We start from the raw sequence: 22,339 nt of genomic DNA on the forward strand, positions 1-22,339 counted from the left end.
GTCCTTTTTCAAATGTTGTGCATGTGTGACACCACCTTCCTCCTCCACAGCTCCCTCAGTAGAAACATCTCCTCACGCCTCTTTACTCTAGAAATCACGTTTGTTTACAGCCAGTGCGCGTTCAGAATTACTGTTGAAGTGACCTGTCTAGAACTAATTGAGCGACAGACGTGTCAGTTTTTAGACCCTTCGTCTGCTTCAGTCGCACAATCGCTGGAAGGAATCTCAGTTTGTCTTTGCTCATTTTCCCCTTCTTCTCTTCTTCTTTCAGCAACCTCAGAAACGGACTTTCTTTTGCGGCAAATTGGTCGTATATTCTCGTTTGCCATCGCAAAAAACTTAGTGCAAAATGCGAGGAAGCGACAGTTTGAAAAAGCCTCTAAGAACCGCTGCATAAACCACGTAATCCCCGCGCACCGACGAGTCAGTTACACTAGAAACGTAGGGAGTTTGATTGACGACCTAACAGCCAATAGAAAATGAGGGAGCCTTGTTTTCTATTGGCTGATGTTTATCTGGCCTCACTACGTCCACAGCTGATAGATTTTCATTCTTTTTTTTTTTTTTGGTCAACATAATTACAAGGCTGCTGCGTCTCTGTAATGGTATTTTAAACTTTCATTTACAATTTGAAACAAAAAAAAAATCCTCCATACAACCTTTAAAGACATATTCTTACTGCACAGAGACAATAAGATAATAATGTCGATTCAACGGAAGTGGCTGAGTGTACAGGATAAATGTTAATGATTCTGAAGGAGGTGTAGGTGTAGGAAGTGGAGAGTTTACTCATAAGAACTGCAGTACTGAATGATGATGACTGTTATTATTATTATTATTATTATTATTGTTGTTTTTTGTTTGTTTTTTCTCTCTGTGCTGTCCAAGTTGCTGCTTGTTGTTTGTTGACAGTCGTGTTCTTAGCATCGCTTTTTTGTAAACAGGGTCAGACATTCACAAGTGATTTCACCCCTTTGGTCACAGTTTGATGTGAAATGTTTGTTACAGTCTAGTAAGTAAATGATTAAGTACACGACTGAAGAAAATAAACTACTACTGGGCCCGGTCAAGCAGAAGTAAACAGCAAGGCCAAAAATTCAAGTTAATGCATATGATATAAAAATGTATTCAGAACAGATAGCATATGTACTCTAGTTTATGAAACTGTTGACCTTTTTTCTGTACCATTTTTGGTTCTAAAGTTACATACGTTTTAAACAGACCATGTATGAAACATGGAACAAAAATTATTTCCCAAATTTCAAAGACCTGAAAATCATGTAAATAAATGGATGTATTTCATCATATCTTGTGTTATTCCATCTTTGAACTGTTGATGAAGGTACATGATTTAAAAAAAAAAAAAATGTATTTAAAATGATAAAAATTTGCTTGGAAGGACTGACATATTTTATAGAAATAGTTTCCTTTCATTTTGAAGTAATATTAAAGTATTCGGAAGAAAAAAGATGACAAATTATACAAAATCATGCACCTTCTACTTGCTTGCACAATTTTCCCTCTGTTACTTTTCCCTCCGTTACCATGACCTTTCTTCATAAAAAATCTCATTACTCAAAAAGTAAGACATTTTTCAACCTAATCTTGTACCATATGGTAGAAAACTAGATGAAGCAAATATTCAAACCAGTTTGTTAAGGATATGTAAGTGAGAACCGCTAGTTATCACTGTTTGTATTTATTGCCCAAAAAGTGGCGCATATTTCATTCCCTCCGTTACCGACATGAGTTTTTAAATTTTTTGTCAACAACTTGAAAGAATATCACAAGTTTAACTTTACCCTGTTGGAGTGTTAACTCTTTCCTACATTCTGATACTTTACTTATTTCAATAGTCCCTCTAGTTTCTGAATAAGAGCTATTTGAATGTAAAAAATCTGCCCCTGTTTCCCTCCGTTACCGCTTGACCGGACCCTACTACTACTTCTACTACAACTACTACTATTACTACTACTAAATAATGATACAATTACAGTATCACATAATATTATTGTAAAATTGATGCAAAAAGTATGAAAGCTATTCAAATTTGTAACTGATCTTAAAGTTATTCATGTCAGAGTGGAGTTTTAGCATGTTAACAGTGCACTTCCTGCTTCTTGGGCAATAGAACGCTTTATACTTCGATGCAAACAGCAAACAGAGGACTTGTTTTGTCCTCAAGAGCTGCTTACGCAATATCTCTGTACTGGAAACAAAAAATAAAACCAAAACTAGAAAAATGGGTCAGAGAAGAATTCGATAGAAACAGGTGGGCAGACATACAAAAAATATTATTACTCATTTAGGAGTACAAGTTTGTGACCCGAGGGTGAGTAATTGTAAAAGTATCTGGACATGTAATTCGCAATGTACGTAATTTGAAGGAAAAAACGTAAAAGGTCCCATAAGATCATAGTTTTCAAGTGAACTCCCTTTGACCTTTACTTCTGTTCTCAGCCTGAATGTGCAGGGTTTGTGTGTGAAACATTCGACAACTACAGACCTGTTTGTGAGGACGAAATATTTCAACATAGATCAGAAAATAGTGTAGTACGGGCACTTTAATAGTGCTCAAAATCAAAATCCTGAAGGTAGTTTTAATGAACAGCTGAGGAGTTACCAAAAAATATTCAGAAACTTTTTAGGGAAAAGGAGACAACTTATAATTTAAGGGGAATTCATGTCTTTAAAATGGCCAGAGTCCGAACAACAAGAAAAAAAAAAAGTTTCTGTATTTCAGTTTGTGGGGTCAAAATCTGGAACTCTATGAGTAATGAGCTCAAAAAATGTCCAAATATGAAAATGTTTAAACTAGGGATGGGCATGATTAGTCGATTAATCGATAATTGATCATTAAGAATTTCATCGATTACATTAATTTTCATCAACAAACCGAATGCAGGTTGCTGTGCATAAAGTGACCAAACAGGGGTCTGTACATGTAGCTCTCTGCACTCAGAAGGAGCGAGCAAACACAAACAGTCGGTCAGTCTGCAACGTACCGAAGCACAAATGCGTATTTAACGATGACTTGTACAAGAAATTTTACGCTTTCCGTTCCGATCGGGACAAGTGTGAATCCATGTGCACAGTGTACAAAGCAGCACATATGTGTCTGTGTCCAGTGGAAAAAAGTTCACCAGGACACAGAAAACATGAAAAAGATTTGCCTGGTGAGAGTAGCTCCTGGTTTAGACCTGGTTTTAGTACTGGTTTAGTCCTGGTTTAGACCCGGTTTAGCTCTAGTTTAGGCCTGGTTTTAGTCCTGGTTTAGACCTGGTTTTAGTCCTGGTTTTAGTCCTGATTTAGTCCTGGTTTAGATGTAGTTTAGACCTGGTTTTAGTCCTGGTTTAGTTTCCAGCAATGAGTGGAATTACCTTAAAAAAAATAAAAAAAATTAATTAAATAAAATAAAAATGATGTGAAAACAGGAAATTGTAATTGTAATAATTGTAAGTGCAATCTATTTATTTCAACAAAGTAACTGTAATCCAATTACCATTCACTGAAACAGTAACTGTAACTGAATGCAGTTACTCATAATATGTACTCTGATTACGTAACTCCAGTACATGTAATCTGTTACTCCCCAACACTGGTGATGAGGAGGACCTTGTATTGGATGTGGTATTGTACAGGGAGCCAGTGGAGTTGCTTAAGGACAGGAGTGGTGTGGTCTCTAAGCACAACCAGAATGAATACATAAGGCGGATTTTAAGGCGCACTGTCGATTTTTGAGAAAATTAAAGGATTTTAAGTGTGGCTTACAGTCTGAAAAATACGGCAAGATCTATGTCTCTCGGGCAGCAGGAGAGTATGGACTCACTTTGTCACTGCATCCAACAGATCAGTGTGTGGATGCAAAACAACTTTCTCCAGCTAAACTCTGACAAGACTGAAGTCATAGTGTTTGGTCCACAGAAACAAAGGGACAGTGTCAGCAGTCACCTCCAGTCTCTCTCTCTAAAACCTTCAAATCAGGCAAGAAATCTCGGTGTAATAATGGACTCAGACTTGAACTTTAACAGCCACATCAAATCAATAACATCTGCAGGATTTTACCATCTAAAAAACATAGCAAAAATCAAAGGTTTACTGTCTAAATCAGACTTGGAGAAACTTATCCATGCGTTTGTCTCCAGTAGGTTAGATACTGTAATGGTCTGCTCACTGGTCTCTCCAAACGAGCTGTGAGACGCTGCACAACATCCAGAACGCTGCAGCTCGGGTCCTTACTCGAACTAGGAAGTACGAGCACATAAGTCCTGTGCTCAGGTCTCTGCACTGGCTCCTGTGCCTCAGAGAATAGAGTTTAAAGCAGCTCTGCTTGTACAAGTCTCTCCATGGCCGAGCACCAAAGTACATCTGTGACATGTTAGTGTCATATGAACCATCTCGCACTCTGAGGACCTCAGGGACCGGCCTCCTGCTGGTGCCCAGAGTCAGAACTAAACAAGGGGAGTCAGCGTTTCAGGTTCATGCAGCTAAAACCTGGAACAGTCTGAACATGTGAGACAGACTCTTCTGTGACGCTGTTTAAATCCAGGCTCAAAACATTTCTGTTTAACTGTGCATATAACTGAAAGGTTTTCATTCCGCACTCTTCTCTCCAATTTATGTCTCTCTTTTCTAATTTTAATCTTCATGATTATTTATGTTTTGATTTGTTTTTATTATGATTTTAATGTATTTCTTATTCTGTAAAGCACTTTGAATTACTTTGTGTACGAATTGTGCTATACAAATAAACTTGCCTTGCCTTTCATTTCTGTGTGGAGTTTGCACGTTCTCCCTGCGTCCGGGTGGGTTACCTCTGGGCACCAGCTCAAGCTCTGGAGACGGGTTCTGCTGCTCCTTACAGCTTCAACACAGTGGCCCTGAAGGTTGGGTCAAATGTAGAAGACAAAATTCACAACAAAGTGTGCCATAACCTTAAGTATAGACCCACATTTAAGAGAGAGATGAGAAACAAATGCAGAATTTCAACTTTTGCCATACAGTCAATCAATAGGCTCTGTTCACGCTGACATGAAGATGTTTGGAAACATGTAGATGACAACTTCTAGTGAAGTTCCCGACTGTGGGCATGTGACAAAACCATAGATTCAGCAGCAGCGTCTTCACAATCTGCCAAAAATTTCCAGTCTGTGTTTCTTACAGGCAGCTGGGTGAAACTGTTGATCTGCTGAACATAACGGAAAACTACAATGACACCTTTTTTTGGGGTTAAGTTAGACAAATTATAATACACAAATGAATAGGCAGTTTCTAAAAGGGAAAAAGAAAGAATACAATGAAGAATGAGATGAAAGATGAAGAAAACCGGGCCAAGATTTTATTAGTTATCGCCAACAGAGCCCAGAGGAAGTCATCATCTGCATCTTTCTAAATGTCTTCCGGTTTTGTGACGTAACACAAAGAAGAAGCAGACAATTCAAACAACAATTATAATTCTACAATCTTGTTTATTTAAATAGACTTTATCATTTACAGTTCACTCACGTCTTTGTATAAAACTTTTAAAAATCTCACTTAAGCAGCACTCCAAATCTCTGCACACGTACATGAAGCGGTCTCCCTGTGTGTGCCCCCGCTACTGCTACAGACATTCAGTGCGTCCAAACTAATAGAGAGTAAATACACCAGTGCACAAATGACATATGACAGTCTAAGTTTAGTGTCGCCCCCAAAGTACTTTTACTTTTACAACATTTACTGTGACTTTATTATTTCTACTTTACTTTAAAGGTCCCATACTCTTGTTAGAATGTTGTTACCTCGTCAAAAACAAAGCTGGAGTTGTGTTTTGTTTCATTCACACATGTTTATCTGTTACATAAGGGTGAGTTGTTGTACAGTTGTAGGGAGTATTATCTACTACATAAGGGTGAATTGTTGTATAGTTGTAGGGAGTATTATCTGTTACATAAAGGTGAGTTGCTGTACAGTTGTCGGGAGTATTATCTGTTACATAAGGGTGAGTTGTACAGTTGTAGGGAGCATTATCTGTTACATAAGGCTGAGTTGTTGTACGGTTGTAGGGAGTATTATCTGTTACATAAGGGTGAGTTGTCATACAATTGTAGGGAGTATTATCTGTTAATAGTGGTGAGTTGTTATACAGTTGTAGGGAGTATTATCTGTTACATAAAAGTGAGTTGTTGTACAGTTGTAGGGAGTATTATCTGTTAAATAAGGGTGAGTTGTACAGTTGTAGGGAGTATTATCTGTTACATAATGGTGAGTTGTCGTACAGTTGTAGGGAGTATTATCTGTTACATAGTGGTGAGTTGTCGTACAGTGGTAGGGAGTATTATCTGTTGTTGTACAGTTGTAGGGAGTATTATCTGTTACATAAGGGTGAGTTGTTGTACAGGTACATCATAAGATTATGATTAAAAATAAACTAATCTCATTTATTGTCATATTGAAAGAAAATCTAATTGCGCTGAGGCCTCGCCCATTAGTGGCACTGAGGGACATTGGTTGGGGGCCCCTCCAGGTTTGGGGGCCCTACGTACCCACCAACTTTTGCCTAATGGTAAAACCGCCTCTGTATGAAAAAGCTTTTGGACATCGGCCATCGGACTGTGCGATGCATTTTTTCACTTGTCTTTTGCTCCTTGCATTTGCACCTCTACAGGAATTTTGGTGTGCGTTTTCTGTGTCATGAAGCGATTTTTTTTACTTTAATTCAGTAGATTGGCAATTCCAGGGCTGAAATTATCCACACGATTCTAGTGAAAGTGCATTGAGTTGAAAAACACAGTGGAGCACTTCCTACACTTTCTATTTCATGACATTACAAGGTGGAATCGAGTGTTATCTGTTTGTTTATTTTTACAACATTATTTAACGTTTTTTGTTCATTTTTTACTACATTCTACTACATATTTATTTACAGATTATTTTAGTATTTCTTACATACTTTACTACTTTTAAAAACATACAGTTGTTTTTTATACTTTATTTGAAATCGTCTTAAAAATACTTCATTTTATGACATCACAAGGTGGAACAGGTGGAGTGTTTTCTGTTTGTTTATTTTTACAATATTAATTAACTTTTTTGTGCAGATTAATTTAGTCATTCTTACATACTTTACTACTTTTAAAAACATACAATTGCTTTTTATACATTTACTTTAGGGCTGTGCAAAAATATCGGAATATTGATATATCGTATCGTTTAATGTGATGATACAGTATCGATATCGTGGGCTACTGTATCGATATTTCACCAAGAGTATTTTTAGGTGTGTTTTACTAAATTATTTTGTTACAGTGCTACATTTTTGTTGCTTGTGGAGTGAAAGGAAGCTCATTTATGAGACACATTTGACATTTTTACTGTTTTGAGGATTAAAATGTTTGTGTTTCATATGAACTTTTCACAAGAAGTGATTTCACAAAGCCTTTTAGTATCAGAGCCACGATTTAGCCTTTATTTTTTATTGAACCGCATCGAATTGATTTGAAATATATCATATCGAATCGAAAGTGCACTGTATCGAGATATGTATCGTATCGGCAACTCCTTAATGATACCCAGTCCTAATTTCTTTGTGTTTTCTGTTTGAGAGAAGAACTCATGTATGTATACCTTGGTCCAAAGCAAGGAAAATGATCTGACGAAGGCTTTTTGCCGAAACAACATTTAAAAATAAAAATAAAAAAGCTTTTGTGCATTTTTTCACTTTTTTTTGTTTCTGTTTTCAGCGTTTTCTGTTTCATTTGAGAGAAGAACTCAGCCTAAATGCAGGTTTTGTGTGTTAAACATGTGTGAATGAAACAAAACACAACTCTAGATCTGTGTGTGATGAAGAAACTACATAAAAAACAAACTGTAGATCAGAAAATCGCATAAAACGGCCCTTTAAATGTTACAAAACCACCTGTAAAATTAGTACAGCCCGACTGGACAGACTCATTAACAAAACCCATGAAATATCTGGACACAAAGATGGTAAAATCAATAAAAAATAAATTATGTGTGTTATTATTAATTATTAAATAGTAATTATTTTAAGGTATAAAACTAAATACTCGTGAATGATGAATTTATTGCATATTTTTCCTATTGCTGTAAGTTAGAAGATTTAATATTGAAATTTATGGTTCTCAACTGGTGGGAAAGGTTCGCTAAAATCATTTTCTAAAACGTCTTGCCTAAGGACACAACAAAACTCAACAAAGCTAAAAGGTCTATCGTTAATTCAACACAGAAGACGAACTTTGTGTCGTTTTTGGATAGGTTCAGGAATGACAAAGTTTTGAACCAGCTCAACAAATTCCACCACAGATCCATTCAGAGACACTGGCGCAGGAATTTAACCCACAACCTACGTGTGTTAACCACTCAGTTACAGTATTTGGGACGTGTTTGGGTACTTGCTCTGCACCAGTTGAAAATCACAAATGTTCTATCGTGTGTTATAGACCTGAGTTTAGACACAAAAGGTAGAAAAGGCCACAGGGAAGACAGCTGTTCGGGTTCAACTTTGGCTTGTTTTCATAATTAGTAAAATGCATTTTCCTCAGTCATTTTAAGGCACTTGGTCCACTCCAGGTGCACAAGTAGGATCATCAAAAATAATCTATAAATATTAATTAGAATCCGCTGTGTGTGACGTGAACAGGAGAGAGGTGAGGCACGTTAAAGTGTGAATACTAGTCCAAGAACTGTCGAAGCGCGATTGTGTCGATAGTCCGGGAGGAGAGTTTCGGTTTCGGCAGCTTCCGAGGGTCCAGGTGAGTCTAAGCCGGCTGCTGGGGGTTGTGGTTCATGTGCGGAGGGTGACCCAGGAGGCCAATGCGCTGCTTCTGCTTCCTCTGCTCCGTCATCTGAAACATAGCGCACACCTTAGACATTTGACACAGAGATCAATAATGTTTTAAAGTCAAGTTTTTATCATTTGTGGCTTTTATCTAAAGTTAAACTTTTTTTATCTTTTAAACTTTCTGAACAAGTTATGCATGCTTTTATTTCATCACACGTGGACAACTGTTATGCACTTTATTCCGGCATTTCACAAAACGCACTTTACCGACTACAGTTTGTCCAAAACTCTGCAGCGCGACTTTTAACAGGAACAAAAAGGAGAGAGCACACAACCCCAATCTTTACGTCTTTGCACTGGCTTCCTGTTAGTTTTAGAATTGATTTTAAGATTTTATTGTTTGTTTTTAAAGCCTTGAATGGACTGGCCCCACAGTACGTCACGGACCTCATCCAAATTGATACCCCCGCGCTCTCTGAGGTCCGAGGGCCAGCTCCAGCTCTTGGTGTCTAAAACGAGACTTAAAACCAGGGGGGACAGGAGCTTCTCTGTGGTCGGCCCTAAACTCTAGAACATTCTACCCCCCCACGTCCCAACAGCCCTCACAGTGGAGTGTTTTAAGTCTCGTCTTAAGACCCACTTTTACTCTCTGGCTTTTAACACCTCGTGAGTTGTGTGCTCCTCTGTGTCTTTTATTTATTTTTATGTGTTTTTATTGGTTTTATTGATTTAATTTACGTATTGGTTTATTTATTTCTATTTCATGATTTTGTTCTTATTTTATTTTACTGGTTTTATTATTTTAAGACTAGTATATTATTTTAGTAGTTTATTTTATCATTTTATTATTGTTGTTATTATTATGTATTTGTGCAGCACTTTGCAAACTGTTTGTGAAATGTGCGACAGAAATAAAGTGGATTGGATTGGACTGTCATATACTGTGGGCCATAAGGAGTCTAAATGCCACTGAAGTCCCATTTGACCTGGAGCTGTTATATTCGCACATATCATCACTAGATGCTGCCTATGTTACTGCTGTCTGATAGTGCGTCAGCTTTGTCCTGACAGAAGATCAGACCAGAGAGCACAGGTGAGTCTGAACAAAGGCCAGGGGAGCCGGAGCACCTCCAGGGAAAATCAGGGGGATATTCAGAGCACACCTTCCCTCAGCTGTTCCTCTCCATGTGGAGGAGCAGTGGCTCTACTCCGAGCTCCTCCCATGTGATTGAGCTCCTCACCCTGTTTCTAAGGCAGCACTCAGCCACTCTGCAGGAAACTAATTTGGATCACCCATCTTGTCCTTTTGGTCATTCCCCAGAGCTCATGATCATAGGTGAGGGTAGGGTGACAAGACGTCCCTAAATGTCCCGAAAATGCCACTCCAACAGAATCCTGAGTAGTTATTTTCTGATAAACATTAATAACTGTTGGTAGAGAGGTTGAGACGACTGCAAGCAGAACTGACTGCTGCTGATGGCGGCTTCTAGATGCTCTGTTTGAAAGGCGTACATTTGTCTTGGTCGCCTCCTACGTCATAACAGGGAAGAGCGTCTGACTGAAGGTGCGAGCAGACAGGACATAGCAGCCGCTACGTTTGAAGCCAAGTGGACAGCAGAGGGAAGACAGTGAGATGGAAGCAGGTGAGGCAGTGCCACAATCAAGCATTCCCCTACACTGTGGAGTTTAGCTCACTACGTTCTGTCGCTCGTCTTTAGTGCGGACGCTCCGGCTTCAAGACCCTGAGTTGTCATTTTATTTTGTTCTTTCTTCAGTTTTGTGTGCAAACAAAATAATTTATTAAAACTCAATGTTTTTATTAGTTAATGTGAATTTTGTGTGTTTGTAAAGAAAAGCAAGAGTACCCCCCGGCCCCCACCAGCTTCTTCTTCACCATAACAGTCTGATAGAGTGACCTGCAAATGCTGCACTCATCCACCTGTCAATCTTACGCTCCATCCTTCCCAGGTGGATATGACAGGTGTATAATAGTTCTCACCTGTTCTTTGAGCTCGGTTAGTTGTCCTGACAGGTGTATATGACAGGTGTATAATAGTTCTCACCTGTTCTTTGAGCTCGGTTAGTTGTCCTGACAGGTGTATATGACAGGTGTATATGACAGGTGCATAATTCTCACCTGTTCTTTGAGCTCGGTCAGTTGTCCTGACAGGTTGGACACGAGTCTCATGGTGGACTCGAGTTTCTCCTGCAGGCTCCTGATCTCGTTCTGTTCTCCTTCTGCATCGCTGCTCACCAGAGACATGGCCCTCATGCGCGGAAACCAGTCCAGGTTATGCTCCTGTACACACACACGCACGCACGCACACACACACACACACACACACACACACACACACACACACACACACACATACACCACCAGGTTACATTATATTTCACAAAGGTTGTTTTCATTATTTAGCTGTTTTAGTTTATTTTATTTTTGACATGTTTTTCTTTAATTAATTATCAAATTTTTACTTTTTAATCCAGACATGTCAAACTAAGGCCCGGGGGCCAAATTTGGCCCACAATATAATTATATTTGGCCCGCAAAATCATATCAAATATGTATTAGAGCTGCCCACTGGTTACAGATAGACTATAGAGACATTTATGTAAAATGTTGTTATTATTTTATATTCTGTTTGTTCTGGATTCAATGTTTAAGTAAAACTATTATTAAACATTTATTTTAATAAGAAAAGTTTAACATTACATATCTCGAAAAAAGAGAAAACATGCAGATGTTGTTGAAATTTTTCAATAAATATTTAGTTTGGCCCACGATTTCATTCATTTTGGCCTCAGTGAAGCTAAGTTTGACATCTCTGTTTTAGTCAGTATTTTACCATATTTTTGATTAGATTTTTTTTTTTAACATTTCTTTATTTATTATTTATCTATTTTAGTCATTATATAACTTTTCTCATATCTGACACATTTTCTTGTATTTCTTACATACACACAACACATGAAATTTTTTTTTATATATTTATTTTATTTTAATTCATCTTAAAAAATACTTCTTATTTCATTGTTGCTAGTACTGTGAACATGGTTTTACATTGTATTATTGGGCTATTGTGTTGTGTGTTGTGTGTGTCGTGTTGTGTTTCCAAGTTATTTCTCTTATTGATGAGTTATTAGAGTAAAAGTACAGTGCATGAGGCTACAGATGAACTCTTGCACAAGCGTTTAACTGGAATAGTTGTTATTCTTTTGTAACTCCTCTTTCTTCACATGGGCTGATCTCTGCTGTGACTTTTCACCTTCAGCAAGCGGACACTCGTGCTGCAGAGTCATAACCGCTGCAATAAACTGAGTCACGTTTCTCATCACATTGTAAATCTCAAAACATATCAACAAAAACAGCCTGTAAAACACATGCTTACAAGTGGACAAGGAACACGGTGTAACTTTTCTAGTGGAGAGTTCATGAAAAGGTCCTTGTTTTTCTTGAAATGTTCTGCTGTGAGGTTTAAACGTGTCTTTCACACTTGAGTTTTGTGTGATGTATTGAGCCTGGTCTCTTGTTATAATCTACGACACCCACTGATCATTATGTCATATTTTGCACATTTCAAACCGGAATATTCATTTGAAAATACCTCATAAAACAAACTGACTTTACAAAAGGGAGTTGACATAAACACTGTCACAACAAAGAATCGGCAACTCCAGTGGAAAGCTGTAAATCACACTAGTGTGTAACAGGTTTTTTTTCCTTTGTACCAAAATTACCGCATGACGCCTGCAGAAACTTACACAGCAAATTCAAAAGTGTTAAATTCACAGTGTTGTGTTGTGGGGAGTAGAGTGAAGAAAACCCAGATATGTTTCAACATAGTTTCACCACAGCATTAATACTATTTACTGAAGAAAGAGTTACTATTGAATATTGAATGAACATGAAGAAAACTCCACACTGTTTCTACTCCATAAAGTGTTCAAACATCTCAGTAGAGTTTTATTAGTTTTTCACTGTACACTAAAGGGCCCAGTCAAGCAGAAGTAAACAGCAAGGCCAAAAATTCAAGTTAATGCATCTGATATAAAAATGTATTCAACAGATAGAATATGTACTCTAGTTTATGAAACTGTTTACCTTTTTTCTGTACCATTTTTGTTTCTAAAGTTACATACGTTTTAAACAGACCATGTATGAAACATGGAACAAAAATTATTTCCCAAATTTCAAAGACCTGCAAATCATGTAAATAAATGGATGTATTTCATCATATCTTGTGTTATTCCATCTTTGAACTGTTGATGAAGGTACATTATTTTATTTTTTTTAAATGTATTTAAAATGATAAAAATTTGCTTGGAAGGACTGACATATTTTATAGAAATAGTTTCCTTTCATTTTGAAGTAATATTAAAATATTCGGAAGAAAAAACCTGACAAATTATGTAAAATCATGCACCTTCTACTTGCTTGTACAATTTTCCCTCCGTTACTTTTCCCTCCGTTACCATGACCTTTCTTAATAAAAAATCCCATTACTCAAAAAGTAAGAGGTTTTTCAACCTAATCTTGTACCATATGGTAGAAAACTATATGAAGCAAATATTCAAACCAGTTTGTTAAGGATATGTAAGTGAGAACCGCACTAGTTATCACTGTTTGTATTTACTGCCCAAAAAGTGCTGCATATTTCATTCCCTCCGTTACCGACATGAGTTTTTAAATTTTTTGTCAACAACCTGAAAGAATATCACAGGTTTAACTTTACCCTGTTGGAGTGTTAACTCTTTCCTACATTCTGATACTTTACTTATTTCAATAGTCCCTCTAGTTTCTGAATAAGAGCTATTTGAATGTAAAAAATCTGCCCCTGTTTCCCTCCGTTACTGCTTGACCAGACCCTAATGTAAAAAAAATCTAATGTTAGTCAGAATCAAATTCAGCTCTGAGGAGTGTGGTTACATCACTTTACCAGTGCTGAACCTTCTACATTTGAAAGTGTAGTCTTAAATTCTAGTGTGGACTTCATATAACACAGTAAACGTGTTCAAATGAGCAATATGAGCTGGATTGACACTCTTGAATTTGCTGTGTATGGGTTTCATTGATTAAGAAAATACAATTGGAGAACAGAGTAAGATGTGTACCAGTGAAACCGGTGTACTGCTGAGAGTGAAAATGGCATCTTGAAAATAAACTATTAAAGATTCGTCAAACACACATGACTCAGTCCATGTACAACATCGAGAGGCTCAATGAGAAAAGGAAACAAATATAACATGATTAAAAGCTCTGAAAAGTTTTTGCATAATAGGTCTGCTTTAAGTTGAAAGTAATTTTGGAGAATGGAGAATGAACGGTTTTGAACACTCGACTTAAAACTTCCACAGTGAACCTTCAAATGGTCTGAATTGTTTTGTTTTTTTCATGTAAAGTTGTGACATTTGTCTGACAGTCGAACAGGATGCTGTGGTCAGTATGAGTCTGCAATGTTCTTTCTGCATCTCATCAAAGCATTTGTTTGTTTTTTTTCTTCCGTGGACAAGGAAGTGCGCTGTTGGCATGCTAGTCTTCTTTAGTGTAGCTGTGAAGGCAAAACTCTGGCCTCTGAAAGTCATGGTAAAACACTGTACTGTCTCTGTACCCTCATCAACCTGCTACAGCTGCTCTCCACCTCAGCAGCAGAACCATGAGCCCCTCAGCCTCTCCATCTCCTTTGTGGAAAAAAGTTGAAAAGAAAAGTACAAAAATACAGGAAGTAGCAGTGAATTGTAAAATAGAATCCATATGCTTATGTCAACATGGAAAACTCCATCCAAAAACCAGGGACACTTCATGCACGAGGAAGGACTTTTTTGTGACAGCCCCAATAATGACTGAATAAGAGAATCATGTTGTTATTTCCTTTGAATCAGTCTGATGAGAATGAGTGTGGCATTTGGACATGTTTTGGCCTTTTGTTAACATGATGGTTGCTTGGTAACGCATGTAATTAAATATGCTTATGTCATATCTGCTGCTCCTGTCCGACCAGGAAGTACAATTAACGAAAAAAGATTGTTCATAAAGTCTTAAATGTAATGACGTTAACTGTGTTGGAGTGAAACGAGAGTCTGACCTCTCACATGCACCAACATGTCTCCAGCTTTGAGAATCTAAGAACAAAAGTCCAGTTTCATTTGTTTCGCTTTCTCTTGTTTGAAAGAGTAAATGGTGAATGGCGTGCTGTGTTGGTGCATGTTTACAAGTCTTACTCATTATATAAATAATGAGCTCATGATGCTGTTTAGTCTGAACAATGGAAAGTCACGTGACTTCTCAAACAAACTGATTCATTCATTCCACTTGTAGGATGTGCAAATAAAGACTATGAAACTGGCCACATATGCAAGGCTAATAATAATAATAATCAGATAACCTAATAATAATTACATTCTTTTCTTTCGGTTCTGTCTTTACTGCTTTAGTTTGCCCCTTTTTACATAACTTTCCTCGTCCAAACTGCACAGGTGTGAACGCTCACAGAGAAATGACATTATTTTCATGTGATGTAATAGTTTCAAAACATGACATTTTAATAATGTGATAAGTCCAGATCTAAACATAACCAGTGATGCACTCATTCAGAAAGGTGTTGTTCACTTTTAACTCACCAAAACCACAGTACGGAAATTGCCTGTTTTGTTCCAGTGTTGTGACATTTTGACCAGTTTGATTCAGTTTTGGCGTCACTGATACTGATTCACCTTCAACTCTCAACCAGTCTGAATGAAAAGGTAATCAAACCAAGAACCACCAAAGAAACATTTGACTTTCTGAGTACTACCAGGTCTAAACCAGGTCTAAACCAGGTCTAAACCAGGTCTAAACCAGGTCTAAACCAGGTCTAAACCAGGACTATACCAGGTCTATACCAGGTCTAAACCAGGTCTAAACCAGGTCTAAACCAGGACTAAACCAGGTCTAAACCAGGTCTAAACCAGGTCTAACCAGGTCTAAACCAGGTCTAAACCAGGTCTAAACCAGGTCTAAACCAGGTCTAAACCAGGACTAAACCAGGTCTAAACCAGGTCTAAACCAGGACTAAACTAAACCAGGTCTAAACCAGGTCTAAACCAGGACTAAACCAGGTCTAAACCAGGTCTAAAACCAGGACTAAACCAGTCTAAACCAGGACTAAACCAGGTCTAAACCAGGTCTAAACCAGCTCTAAACCAGGTCTAAACCAGGACTAAACCAGGTCTAAACCAGGTCTAAACCAGGTCTAAACCAGGCTCTAAACCAGGTCTAAACCAGGTCTAAACCAGGTCTAAACCAGGTCTAAACCAGGACTAAACCAGGTCTAAACCAGGACTAAACCAGGTCTAAACCAGGTCTAAACCAGGACTAAACCAGGACTAAACCAGGTCTAAACCAGGACTAAACCAGGTCTAAACCAGGTCTAAACCAGGACTAACACCAGGACTAAACCAGGTCTAAACCAGGTCTAAACCAGGACTAAACCAGGATTAAACCAGGTCTAAACCAAGTCTAAACCAGGACTATACCAGGTCTAAACTAGGTCTAAACCAGGTCTAAACCAGGTCTAAACCAGGACTAAACCAGGTCTAAACCAGGTCTAAACCAGGACTAAACCAGGTCTAAACCAGTAAACCATGTCTAAACCATGTCTAAACCAGCTCTAAACCAGCTCAATACCAGGTCTATACCAGGACTAAACCAGGTCTAAACCAGCTCTAAACCAGGTCTAAGAGTGGACTACAGTTCTAATTTCTTGTGTGTTTTTTTTCCTGTGTATTCTTACCTTGATCATCTCGGCCACGTAGCTCTCAGGTCCGGTGTATTCCGTGGAATCTTTCACTTTGACCAGAACGATGAAGAACAGATAATGCCACATGTTGTGCTCCTCTTTAATGTGCTCCTCAAAGGTCACCGTTTTATTGTCAAACTTGTCTCGCTCCAAACCTGGAAGAAGAAGAAGAAGAAGAAGAAAGCAAAAATATAAGTAAGTATGTATAAAATTAAAGGTGCACTATGTAACTTTTCAGGTGTAGGAGTGTTGCCTAGAATGTCCCACAGTATCATTAATCTCCATAGAGACAAGTAACTGATACCTCCAGACCGAGTTATATAGGTTAGATCTGTGGAGAGGCGAGCTTGCTCAAGATAAGAATGCACGTTTTTATTGTGTATGTATTTTTCTGTAATTAAATAAATCCAAAATAGACAAATTTAATGCCATACTGTGAAACATTTCAGGCAAAGCAATAACATCTAACCCTAGATCCATGTGTCACTGCACAGACAGCAGAGTTTTCTGCACTCAGGCTGCGTGTATCCACTGGTGTTGCCAAACCATAGACCGTATATATGAAGCACATAGACTAGTACCGTAAATTCTGGACTATAAGCCACTACTTTTTTCTCACGCTTTATTTGCCACATTGTAAGGAAAGGTACATTTCTGTCTTGTCAATGGGACATTTTTAGTATTGACTAGGGATGGGCATGATTAGTCGATTAATCGATAATTGATCATTAAGAATTTCATCGATTACGTTCATTTTAATCGACAAACCAAATGAAGGTTGCTGTGCGTCCAGACCCCCGTTTGGGGTCTCTCTGCACTCAGAAGGAGGGAGACACAAACAGTCAGTCTGCAGCGTGCCGAAGCACAAATGTGTATTTAACGATGACTTGTACAAGAAATTCCACGCTTTTCGTTCCGGTCGGGACAAGTGTGAGTCCATGTGCACAGTGTACAAAACAGCACATATGTTTCAGTGTCCAGTGGGAAAAAGTTCACCAGGACACAGAAAACATGAAAAATCTTTGCCAGGTGAGAGTTGCGCAATGTGGATGACGAGGCCCCACCTCCCACCCCCTGTACAGTGTCCTGGTTTTGACAAACGCAAATATGGTCACACTAACCTGTATTCCACTGAGTCGAGTCCTTTAATCTGACAGAAGTTGAACTGCATCAGTGCACAAGAGCTGTTTTTTTTCTTCCCTTAGTTTATGCAAATTAGCCATGAGGTTTTAAGTTTTGTTTCTGTGAGAGTTGTGCAAAGCTGCATTAAACATGACAACACATTGATGTGGCTCTAGAGTCGTTACTGTTTATATTTTGTAAAGTTGAATTTATTTATGCAGATTAGTAGTGCAGATAGTAATAATAATGATGATCATTTTAATATAAAAACATTAATGATTAATCTATAATCGATCGTTAATTCTCCCGATTAAGAACATTTAATCGAATGCCCATCCCTAGTATCGACACCTGCTCAAATGAGTATCTAGTTTCGATCCTAGTTTTTTATTATTAATCTAATTTTCGATATTTTTGACAATCCCTAAAATCGATTATTTTGATGAAATATTCTGCCAGACATCAGAATAATCACTCGAAAAGATAAACCCAAATAAATCACCATAGTGTTCTCTTTCTGGCCGATAATCATGAGTGTCTTTTGTGTGATTTTTCAGAGGAGACAGAGGCACAGGGACCCAGGAGGCGATGGAGGGCCACTTAAGCCGGTGGAGGTCGGCGTGGTTAATCCGTGCGTGTCCTGTTGCCGCGGTAACCATGGCGACGGCCGCTCCACCTGTGGCTAGGCCCTGTTCACGGCGTGAGTCAGAGAGCTGTGACATAACAGTGTTTACCGCCCCGAGAGGAGAGGAGCATGACCCCCATAGAACATGTGCGAGGAGGGAGAAGGACGGAGGGATGGAGGGATAGAGGGGACAGGGACGGAGGTGTGGAGGGGAGAGGGCTGGATGGGAGAGGGATGGAGTATAGTGACAAAAATGAATATCTGTGTATTACTGGTAGTGTCCTGATAATGATGATCTGAAGTTCTTTTGTTTATCCATCAGAAATGTCTTTAAATGTAAAATAAAAATAATAATGTATTTCTTTAGCACCTTTCAAGACGCCCAAAGCTGCTTACAGGGCATTCTTCATTCACTCTACATCCGCTAGTGCTAATCTACCGTAAACACAGTTGACCTGACAAAAGCCAGGCTGCCAATCTGCCCTCCAACTAACATACATACACACACACACACACACGCACACACACACACACACACCTGTTATACTAGGCAGGGAGAGCTATTTAAGAATAACACAACAGGTTTGTCCATTACATCGGTCAAGAAATCAGGAAAAATTTGACTGATTTGTACCAATGTTCTAGATGAGTAGGGAGTGTTGTAGTCAAGACTCTCAAGGCTCTAATCGAGACTGAGACCACAGAGTCCTGAAACCGAGACCAGACCAAGACTTTTAAAGGTCTAGAGCAGGGGTGTCAAACTCATTTTGGTCCGGGGGCCGTATCCAACCTACTTTGATCCCAAAGGGGCCGGATCGAAAACTCATGGCATATAAACCCCAAAAATAACAATAAGTTCAAATATTTGTGCAGAGAAACACAAATCTATTACAGAAATCTTTTTTAATTGATGAACTCTTTCTTTTACAAAATATTATAATATTATGAACAACCTGAAACTTCAAGAAAAATTCTATTTCAACACAATGTTTTAACATTAACTTGTATGCAAATAGGAATAAGTCAATTTTTCTTGGAAAATCCTGCACTCACCGTCCACTTTTCTTATTTTTGACATTTTGCTGATGAGGGTGTCACGGTCAATAGTCAAAAAGGATTGTTTGGAAAGAGCCAAGTGTTCTTTTGTGCTGCTCTGGTGGGAGGGGCCACGCACAGAGGCGCTGGAGATGCTGCTATGATAAGTGATGCAGAAAATTACCAATATTTTAATAGAAAATATAATTCAAATATTTAAGTAGAAAATCAGCCGAGGGCCACATTAAAGGTCTTGGAGGGCCGGATCTGGCCCCCGGGTCTTATGTTTGACACCTGTGGACTAGAGCAAGACAAGACCAAGACCATGGCCCATCAAGACAAATCAAGACCATCTTTGTCATTTTCTACATTTATTTGTATATTACAGTTACTTTGGCACATTTATATAAATGTTTTTTATAAATCTATCTCTATGTGATCTGATAAATGTTCATTTAAGCTTAAAAAAAGAGAAGGAAACTGTACTGCACTGAAACACATTGTGCCTCTTTTTTGGACCCTCACCCACAGTTGGAGAACCCTTCTTTAATCCCACTTCCACTGGCACTTTGCAGAAAACTGTGAAGAAAGTGAAGAAAGTGGGTAGGATATTTAAATAACTTTTTTTTCAAATTCCTAACTGGAGTTACATTCCCTTACTGTTTTTACAGTGGTGTTTATCCTTTGCACATTTACCAAACCAAACACACATCGTGGCAAACACAGATGTACCACACACCAGTACAAGTTTATAACCGACAGCAGCGGCTTCATAATGAAATATGATTACAATCGACAAGTGTCAGACCTCGAGTCCGAGACAAAACCGAGTCCAAGGATGCAATAACATCACCATGGAAACCAGAAAAGCTGCGCAGTGCACCTTTACCTAGTGTCTGTGTGATCTGTCTGTGGTCCAGGTAGGATCATGTACGATGACTTAGAAGCAGACGTAAAGCAAAGCACAAAAAGTGAACGTTTGTTTTCTCACGTCCTGGTGCTTTGTGTTTGTAATGTTGCAGAGGAGAAGTCAGAGGAGGTGAGAGTCAGGCATCTGTGTGTGTGAGCGACAGGCAGACGCAGGAAGCTCCTCTGACTCAGGATTCTGCAGAAACAACTCCAGGAGTATATAATGTGAGGAAGGAAGAGACGGCCCCTACACACCATATGTTTACTGGAAAATCACATAATCGTCACACGTTATAGTTTAACTTGGAATGTTCCACGGTATAGCATTAAACAATTGCATTTGGATTTAATTACAGGTGTTTTTATCGCAAAATCTGCATTCTTACTGTGAGTGGGGTCACCTCTCCACAGATCTGACCATGAGTGATAGATTATATAACAGACAAAAGTGTAATAGGTTTTCTTTAATATCAGCATTGAATGAATTTAAAGGGGCTGTAGCAGATTTTTACATTCTTGAAAATGTGAAAAACAGAACTGATTCCTTTGAAACAGTTTCTAGTGGTCCAAACTTTTTCCTCATTGACCTTATGCATTCAGAGCAACCTCATTATTCACCACGATGAGTTTATAAGCTTTTCATAAATTTCAGAGACCATTACAGAGTTTCGCTGTCATGGTAAAGCTAATGTACACTTCCTCTCTGATAGTGAGACAATATCATCTTTTAGAAAAGCACACAGCTCACTTATTTTAATCTCAGAAGCTGCTTATAGGGTTGTCAGAAGTATTGAAAATCAGACGCTAATTGTTACTAAACTAGTATTGAAACAAAATACTTGTTTGAGCAGGTATCGGTCATGAAAGTACGATAAGATCTGGAAGGTTCATCCAGGCGCCAAATTGTTTTCAATGGCCTGTGCTCGCACCAAAAAAAGATTTTAACTTCCACATTACTTCCTGAATAATGGCCTTACAAAGCAAATTTTTAGGTGCACTGCCAATTTAAACATTTCAAAGTTCATATTGTAAACATACAAAAGAACCTCTACAAAATTCGACTTTTGTGAAAGTTGTGGACGGCCTGTCAGCCGAACACGGCCAGTTTGATTTCACAAAAAATGCGCTCTATGGGAGAATTATTTCTGGGCCGAAGCTCCTGGAGCAGTACCATGGACCACGCTACCTTGACCCGAGGGATTCCATAGATATAAGGACACATGGGAATAGAAGAGAAATAAATAACGATGATTTAATGTTGAAAATAGCATTCTAATGTCTAAACAAAATTAAGTATCAAGTCTATTCCTTATCAAAATCAAATTAATTCACTTATTCCATTTAAAAAAGACCATGTAAACACTTTTCATGTAAATAAAAATGATTGTTTGGAATTAAACTTAATTCCAAAGTAAGTGGGTGATTTATTCAGATTTTAAAGCCAAATTAATTTATTCCTTGATCATCTAAATGTTTATTCTTTTTAAAAATAATGTCAGAGGTTCAGTTTGTTGGGTCATTCTGACGCAATCCAAATGATCCAGCTCCACCCGTCCTGGCTTGGGACTTTCATCCACGTCTCTTTGGATTTGTGAGCGGGATGTGTAAGTGGGCTGAGGTAGAACAGCCTCACACTCAGTTTGTCTTCTTCCTCCCTTTTCCGACACTCTTCCCTTCTCCTCCTCAGCTGACAGATGTAAAGTGTGATGAGACAATTCTCCAGCTGCTACTTAATTATTATTGGAACGACTATGAAAAAATTTTGGATCATGTGTGTGCCCGTGGGGTAATGACAAACAGAGATGACAAAAAAGCCGGTGGTAGCTGAAGTGTGTGTTTTCTTCGCAAAGACGTAAATACATTTGTGTCTCTGTCCAGTCAGAACCTTCCCCACCCCCAGACGCTGAGCAGAATTAAATAAGGTTGATTTAACGAGTTTTCCATGTAAACCGCAATTCGGTACAGTCACAGCAGACGTCAACAGTACACAGCAGATTAATTTTAACCTCAAGAGATGTTTATATAATATATCTGTACTGGGGCAAGACACATCCGCTCAGATACATGAGGGAAAATCATGTAGAG

At 38.4% G+C, this 22,339-nt stretch overlaps 1 protein-coding gene and 1 long non-coding RNA gene across 2 annotated transcripts in view; one reads left to right on the top strand and one right to left on the bottom strand.

Moving 5' to 3' along the window:
• Positions 1 to 5,448: 5,448 nt before the first annotated feature.
• LOC110158704 (inositol 1,4,5-trisphosphate receptor type 1-like) overlaps positions 5,449 to 22,339 on the bottom strand; it is a 264,915-nt gene continuing 248,024 nt past the window's right edge. The window contains 3 exon segments of the mRNA XM_055160081.1: positions 5,449 to 8,846; positions 10,920 to 11,081; positions 16,558 to 16,718. Coding sequence (XP_055016056.1) covers positions 8,760 to 8,846; positions 10,920 to 11,081; positions 16,558 to 16,718 — 410 coding nt within the window. The 3' untranslated portion in view covers positions 5,449 to 8,759.
• LOC129410951 (uncharacterized) lies at positions 15,376 to 18,496 on the top strand. Its single transcript, XR_008633070.1, has 3 exons — positions 15,376 to 15,529; positions 16,580 to 16,758; positions 18,243 to 18,496. It is a non-coding gene; the product is annotated as an uncharacterized LOC129410951 (long non-coding RNA).

Source organism: Boleophthalmus pectinirostris, unplaced genomic scaffold (assembly GCF_026225935.1).
Source record: "Boleophthalmus pectinirostris isolate CB_2022bp ecotype Guang Dong unplaced genomic scaffold, ASM2622593v1 HiC_scaffold_3, whole genome shotgun sequence".
Lineage (NCBI taxonomy): Eukaryota > Metazoa > Chordata > Actinopteri > Gobiiformes > Gobiidae > Boleophthalmus > Boleophthalmus pectinirostris.